The following is a 6,861-nucleotide window of genomic DNA, read 5'->3' as shown; positions in this document are numbered from 1 at the left end:
CCCTCCACCTCCATGAACAATTCTCTATTTATAATGTCATCTTATCACGCTCCCCTTGAAGGCAGCAGCAAGTGCACTTATGCCTTCCTTTGTTAGGGTGAGTTGGCAATTTCCTCAGAGATGGAGCAACTGCAGGCAGCCCTTTTCTTTGATAATGTCCCTGACACCTGGACCAAACTGCTGTTTCCATCACTACGCAGGCTGGAACAGGAGGAAAGAAACATGTCATAAGCCTCCTGCCACCCAGAGTCACTCACTGTGCATTTAACAGCACTCTCTTCAATACACTTTCCAGGACACAGGGATCAGAGGCAGAGGGAGATTCTTGCCTGGAAACTTGTCTGGCCAAGACACCGTCAAAAAAGAAGAGCAGGTTTCACAGTATGTGAGTTCCCCACTCTGTCTCCTGTTTTATTATTGGAAATATTAAAGTATTTACAGTCAGTACAACCCCTTTCAATTACTTAATTGTATTATACCTTTGTGGATCATTTTGATTTTGAAACCCTGTAGATTTTTACATGGAGTAACATATAAAGCTGGTTATTAAGCAACGAGTCTGAAAGGATATTTATCGCAGAGGCCTGACAGATTGGTTCTAAATTATAATTAATCAGTTGATTTTGACCCACAGATTGTGATTGTGCCCTGTGAGTTTCATTTATTCAGCTTTTCTTCTGGCTCCACCACAATCACTGCAGACCTGCAGGACACTCAAGCAAATTAACAGTCTTCTTGCTACCCTGCAGCAATAATGAAAATATCAGTCAATCAAAACCCATAGAATTATGATTTGAAATCCTTCTACATATCTCTAAACCTGCATATAAATAGAAATTGTGGAGTAATTGCTCAACCTGTTCCTGCATTACGATCTATTTCGGTGTAACAATATTTACAAGCCTTGCTGCCCTGGGCACGGTTCCCCCGGAAGCAGGATTGAGATTTTGCAGGTCTATTTTAAGGCTGTTGTCTATTGATGAGAACAAAGGTAATCTCAGCATTAAGATGCTTTGGGGAACTCCAGCCCCTAATTCCTGTGGCTGGGAGAGCAGGGCATGCTGGGATGGGGGGCCCATCTGTGACCTGTCTACAGGTCCAGTGATGTATAGCTGTGGGCTGGACGGGCAGGCTCAGGGCTCTGTGTTGCTGCTCACTGTGCCATGGCACTCAGGGCACTTCAACCCCCAGTCCCTCCTTACAGGTACCCCACAGCCCGCCACCGTGCGCTACTCATTTACTGCTACACTGGTTTTCATAATTAGCGCCGCAAGGCCTCATTAAATCTGCTCTAATGAATAAATATTGTATTTCATAGCCTGATTACCAGATCAGCTCAATGCTTGAGCGTCGTAAACAATTATTTCCCTAAATATTCATCACCCCAAAGTGGATGATCATTGGTATTTAATACAGTACCAGTATTTTCAAGTGCATCTTTATTACACTAATAATAGTTTTTGAAATGTTCCTTTGGAGGGAGAAAAGAGGGAAAAAATCCTTGTCAAAATGCAAGTTTTATACATTTATACTGATGTAACCCTGAAAAATGGGATGGCGAGACCCTGAGCTTGTTGTTTTCTCTGTTGAGAAAGGCTTGGGAAACCAAGAGTTCTTCAAAGAGTCATGTCCTCTTTGAAGAACAATCATATGTTAGGGTCTGTTTTTAGTTGACTCATTCTTTAAAATACTGATTGAGATATTTCCTGGAAAATTGGAGGAGGTTGGGCATCAGCAATCCTACAATGCATTTATTATTACACAATTGATACATACTAGATGTGGGCATAACAAGGAAAATGACAGGAAGTTTTTTTTTTTTTTTTTAAATCGAGAAAGATTTTGTTGTTGCAGTAATTTCAATAGTAATAAACAACATACTCGACTAAATCTCTCTGGTCAAAGACAGTTTACATCCAAACTCTGCAGTGGTATTTCACTTTAGCAGGACATTTTCTCTCTTCATGGTGCAGATCACACAGAAATTCAGGAGTGAACCTACAACGTTTAATGTGTCATCACAAGCATTCAGGACTTTTTCCCCAAATGCACGAGGAGCACACCTGTGCACTAGTCAAACAAAATGATAGCAAGGTTTTTCAGTGAAACAATTTAATGAGATCTTCAGCTGAGCCAACAAGCACAGAACAAGCATAGAAACAATGAAAATGCCTCACAATAGTTCAACATTACTCTTCAAGTTAGTACTACAGATCCAACAAGCAAATAACCCGCACCCATTGCAACTTTTGAAAATGAAACTCAAAAAAACAACTCAGTGCTAATTATAAATGAAATCAAGAGTGGACTGTAATTTTGTAAAGGTGTCAAGTAATCACAGTACAGACTGGAAATGGTGCAGGTTAAATGAAGTACATTTCAAAGGCTATGGACAACCCAAGGTTAATTCCATGTCATTTCCTGTGGATTATCCCACTTTTGAACAGAAAATCTATTGCCTCTTCAGTGGCACCTTAAACCATCCCTACTTACACTGTAAGGTATCACCAGAAAATGAGAAAAAAAAGACTGGGAGCAGAGCGAGAATGTGCTTTAAACAGGATAAAATGATTTACAGGTATGAGATTCCCATTAGAGTGTGCTAATTGTTTCCACACCATTAGTGACAGTTATCTAATGAAGGATATTTAACTAGGCACTGTAGTATATCACACAGCTCCTGGTGGTTCAGGAGGGGAAGGCAATGGCCCCCAGTTTCTGTGCCCTTTCTCCCTGCACCACCTCAGTGGCACTGGGGGCGACAACATTAGATTATCAAAGGGACGCACAAGAACCGTTACAGCATGGCCTCTGAATCAAACAGAAAGAGGAAAGCAAACATGTTTCGCATTTATCAACAACATAACATCTGATAATTCCCTTTCATCAGAACTATGAAAGTAAAAAAGGTTAAAACAACTTGTAAAAACACAAGTATAATCAAATTTAGAGTTTCAACACAAAAAGAACAGGGATGATTCACTTGCAGGCTAATTCATATCCATTTGGGCTGGAATAAACTTTATACATTTAAAACAATGTAAAATCTTAATAGTGATTTCATAACAAATGAAAAAAAGCTTGAAATCTGAGGGCAGCAAGCAGTACGCCTTGATTTTTTTTTTTTTTTTTTTTTTTTAAAAAGGTGTTTTGTTTATGTACAGAGCAATATCTGGCTCTTAAGACAACATAGTCTGAATAAACTGAGGAATGTGGTGATAGCTGCATTAGCGGAGAGTTGTTTGGACATGTCATTGTCTTGTTCAAGTTAAGGCCATTTAACGGAGTTTTCACAAGTTGAGAAATTTTCCTAAAGGAGCATTGACTGTCTTTTCTCCTCCACCATCTTTGTTTATAATCAGTCACTATGGGTAGGCTCAATACAACATTAAATGACAGGAAATTCATGGAGAAGCAACAGAAGCACCATGTGAGCTAAGGCCAGGAAGGAGAGGATTAAAAATGTGTGCACGCCGCCTCTATAAGTCAATCAATGCTCAACCTTTTAAAAATAGCATGAATGGGAACATGAACAGCATGGCCTTACTATTCTCAGAAAACCAAAAGGCTATATTACATTTGTATGGCTGTAAACATGGCTGCTACAGCATGTCAGTCAGGTCAAGAATCATCAGGGGCTCCGTCCTCCACTTTACTGGCTGTTCTCCTCCAGCTCCTTCTTCAAACTGCAGAGCAGAGAACCCCAAGGTTAATGAGTGACACTTGAGACTAGAAAGGGCAAATCTGAAATCTGACAAAGCTTCAGAGGAGTTACCTTTTCAGGTAGGCGTGCACATTATCATAGCCGTTGAATTTGGCCAGGTAGACCAGCACTCCTGTGGCACAGCGGCCCTCTCGGGCTCGACAGAAGCTGCAGTTGCAGATCCCTCTGCATGGCGGACACTGCCACTCCTACAAGAGGATCAGAATTGAAAATTCATACTTGTCCAAAATGAAATCATTCCTTGACTGATTTTGTTTTTCTGATTTCTGATTTGACGTCTCAGGACTCACCGGATCCAGCAGAGCATCTCGCACCTCCTCTCCATAGCGGTTACGGAGGCATGGGCCACAGAACTGACCCCGCACACCGACACACTCTGGATTGCGACAGTTTGTTTTGGTGTCAGTTGTTTTCTGACGACACTGGTGGCAAGTGGTTCCCTGATAAACAGAAAAGATGCCTTTAACTCAAAGAGCTTTGCAACCAAAATCATGTCTTTATTTTAGATTAATGCAGTACTTACAGTGCTGCTGTTGTAGACCTTCTCCCTCACATTATGGCAGATGTGCTGCAGCTCCGCCTCTGTGATGTCCTCCACAGGACGCACCACATGAGGTATGGCCATGGGACCAGTAGAGTAACGGCGTCGGGGCTGAAAAATAGGCAGTTATGTGGAATTCATTACTGCCTCAATATTAAGTGAATATGGTGTTAAGGTACATGACAGCAGGAGTGTAGACAGACTGCTTGTGGTTTGTTTAACCTACCGGCTCATCCACCTCCTCGTAGTAGCGGCTCTTGCGCACCAAGCTGAACTTATCCTCAGGATCCTCCTCTGGGGGAGGACTGGGCGGCCCGTCAACCAGGCTGCGGGACCGCGTGTGGGGTCGAGAGAGGCGCTCTGGGTTCTTCCTGCGTGGACCTGAGAATTTTGTGGGCTGTCGAGGTGCACGGCGGGGCTGAAGATGTTCAAAACACACTTATCAAAACAGAGCACTAAAATCTGTCCTGTGTTCAGGTGAGGTACTACATTGCAAGTAAAATATTTATCTTTAAGTTTAATTACCGTAGTGGATGCTGACATTGCCATCCGACTTGGGAAGAGACCAGGTACTTTGTTCAGCTCTGCCATGAGCTTTGCAAGCTAGAGGAAATACACAAAAAAAATTAGGAAGCTATGGCCAATGTTCAGTTCACAGATGGGAAAATACAAAATTAAATTTATGTCAAAGAAATGCAGAGAGTTGTACCATTGCTTTATTCTCCTTGATATTCAGTGCCCTCTTGTGTATGAAGCTGTCCTCAGAGTCAGAGTCAGACGCTTTAGGCTGCGGGAGGGGTTCAGATGCAGGCCTCTTCTTGCTCGTCTTCCTGGTGGGGAACGTCATGGCGACCTTAAAGGTGTGTGATCTGCGGCCGCGCCTTGGAGATTCAGGGTCTGCGTCTACTTTCTGAAACAAGAACACATTTGAGAAGAATGTTGAAAGGTGCTTGTTGAAGTTCTGAAATATGTTGCAACTAACTCACATCATACCAGCACTATTTGTTCTCTTCAAAAACAAAACTCACCATAGATCTCATTTGATTGTTGATCACACTGTCCTCAAACCCAGAGCATGTGTCCTCCTCTGATGTAGTCTCAAACACCTTTGGCTTGTTACTTGTCCTCTTTGCTTGTCTCAAGCTTTTCCTCTACAAAACAGATAGGTATAAAACATTAGATACAGGCAATACTAAAAAGAGCAAACACACAGCCACCATCATTCAGCTGAATTCTAATCACAGCAAGACTTGGTGTTGCATTTACCGTATTTACAAAGCCCCCATCCGAGCCGAAGCTGTCGCAGCTATCATCAGAGGAAGAGGAAGTCTCCATGGGAACCAGCGGGACGTTGCGGAAGCTCCTCAGGCTCATCCTGGTGGATGGAGGCTGGACTGCCAGCTTCTGGGGATGAAATGGGTAACTTTAGAAATTCATAATTACAACAATACAGTGCTTTATTGTTCCCATTGAGGGGATCCCCTCCCTCACATAGGGAGTGTGAATGCAGGAAGAGCACCAACTAGAGCTGGGAGGGGTTCTGTGTCTTGCTCAAGGACACCTCAGTAAGTGGGTGGCTGCCAAAACAAAGCTTGAACCTGAATAAAAGACAATCTCCACCTATAAGTTCACCCTGCCGCCGCAACCCGACCTCAGTGTGGTTTTCCTGCGCAACTACCTGAGCACTGAAGCAGCAAGTCGGAAATCACTCCGGAAAAAACACCAAATTACGAATTTAGTACAAAATATTTAGCCAGCAACTCTTGGCTTGAGGTCTAAAAGACTAGAACATTAGCTTTAAAAAAAAAAAAAAAAAAAAAAAAATCAGCGTGCTTATCAAATGAGATAAGGAGACACACCCCTGTGGTGAACCCAGCCACAGGAAGTCGTATTTGCAAAGTTACTAACTACATTTCATTGTGAATAAGTGAACTTACTACCACATTTTAAAGTTAATGTTACGTCTTTACTCCCAAACCTGATGTAAACACAAGAAAATTTCCCATATCTGGTTACGTAGTTTGAGGCAAAGTTTGAACTTACAGTTAGCTTAAACTTCTCATTCCCACTTTTGGACTATAAAAGTCACATTTCCTACACGTTTTAAATTCTGTGCCCTCTGTATATTAAAATAGTATTAAATGAAACCCGAATTCTCCCCGCTGGGAAACTGGGGCCTTGCATGATATACATTAGCTAGGAACAATGTGAATAATAAGTTTTAATGTTAGCCGGATAATATCACAGTATAAATACCATAAGTGGTGTGCACTCTCAAACGAATGAGGTGTGTTTGGCTGATTTTCTTACCTTGGAGCGGGTGACGGACATTGTTGGCTCTAGAAAGCTTGCAACACAGAGAAAGTAAAAAAAAAGCACTCATGCAACTCTGCAGAAAGCTGAACAATGACTGCAGCTCCTACAGCCTGCAGAGCGCCGAGGTGGCTGTTCATTTCCCGCGCCACGATAAAGTCCTGGAAGCGGCATAACAACTTGAAGCAAACATAAACCTCCGCAAAAACAACAAGACACTGTCACCATCTAAAATAGACACCGATGCTTAATAAATAAAAGTTAACTGTATTTTTGAATGATA

General features: G+C 42.2%; 1 protein-coding gene across 1 annotated transcript; it reads right to left on the bottom strand.

The window, feature by feature from the left end:
- Window positions 1-3,084: 3,084 nt before the first annotated feature.
- cdca7a (cell division cycle associated 7a) lies at window positions 3,085-6,730 on the bottom strand. The gene is made up of 10 exons (XM_030081017.1): window positions 6,576-6,730; window positions 5,532-5,669; window positions 5,294-5,416; window positions 4,975-5,175; window positions 4,791-4,868; window positions 4,492-4,683; window positions 4,248-4,376; window positions 4,015-4,164; window positions 3,776-3,912; window positions 3,085-3,686 (listed from the first exon to the last, which is right to left on the bottom strand). Exons 1-10 carry the CDS (start codon window positions 6,594-6,596, stop codon window positions 3,653-3,655), a joined length of 1,203 nt encoding a protein of 400 aa, XP_029936877.1. The 5' UTR covers window positions 6,597-6,730; the 3' UTR covers window positions 3,085-3,652.
- Window positions 6,731-6,861: the final 131 nt, after the last annotated feature.

The sequence above is a fragment of the Myripristis murdjan genome, chromosome 21 (genome assembly GCF_902150065.1).
Source record: "Myripristis murdjan chromosome 21, fMyrMur1.1, whole genome shotgun sequence".
In the NCBI taxonomy this organism is placed as follows: Eukaryota; Metazoa; Chordata; class Actinopteri; order Holocentriformes; family Holocentridae; genus Myripristis; species Myripristis murdjan.
The sequence above is the reverse complement of the archived record's forward strand: the minus strand, read 5'-3'. Positions and strand labels throughout refer to the sequence as shown.

Bases quoted from the DNA above. Each gene is read 5' to 3' on its own strand.
- cdca7a (XM_030081017.1), bottom strand. From the start codon at position 6,596: ATGTCCGTCACCCGCTCCAAG. The intron at 4,684-4,790 runs GTAATTAAACTT...GAACATCTTCAG, and splicing joins CAATGTCAGCATCCACTACG to CCCCGCCGTGCACCTCGACA. The intron at 3,687-3,775 runs GTAACTCCTCTG...TCTGCTCTGCAG, and splicing joins GTGCACGCCTACCTGAAAAG to TTTGAAGAAGGAGCTGGAGG.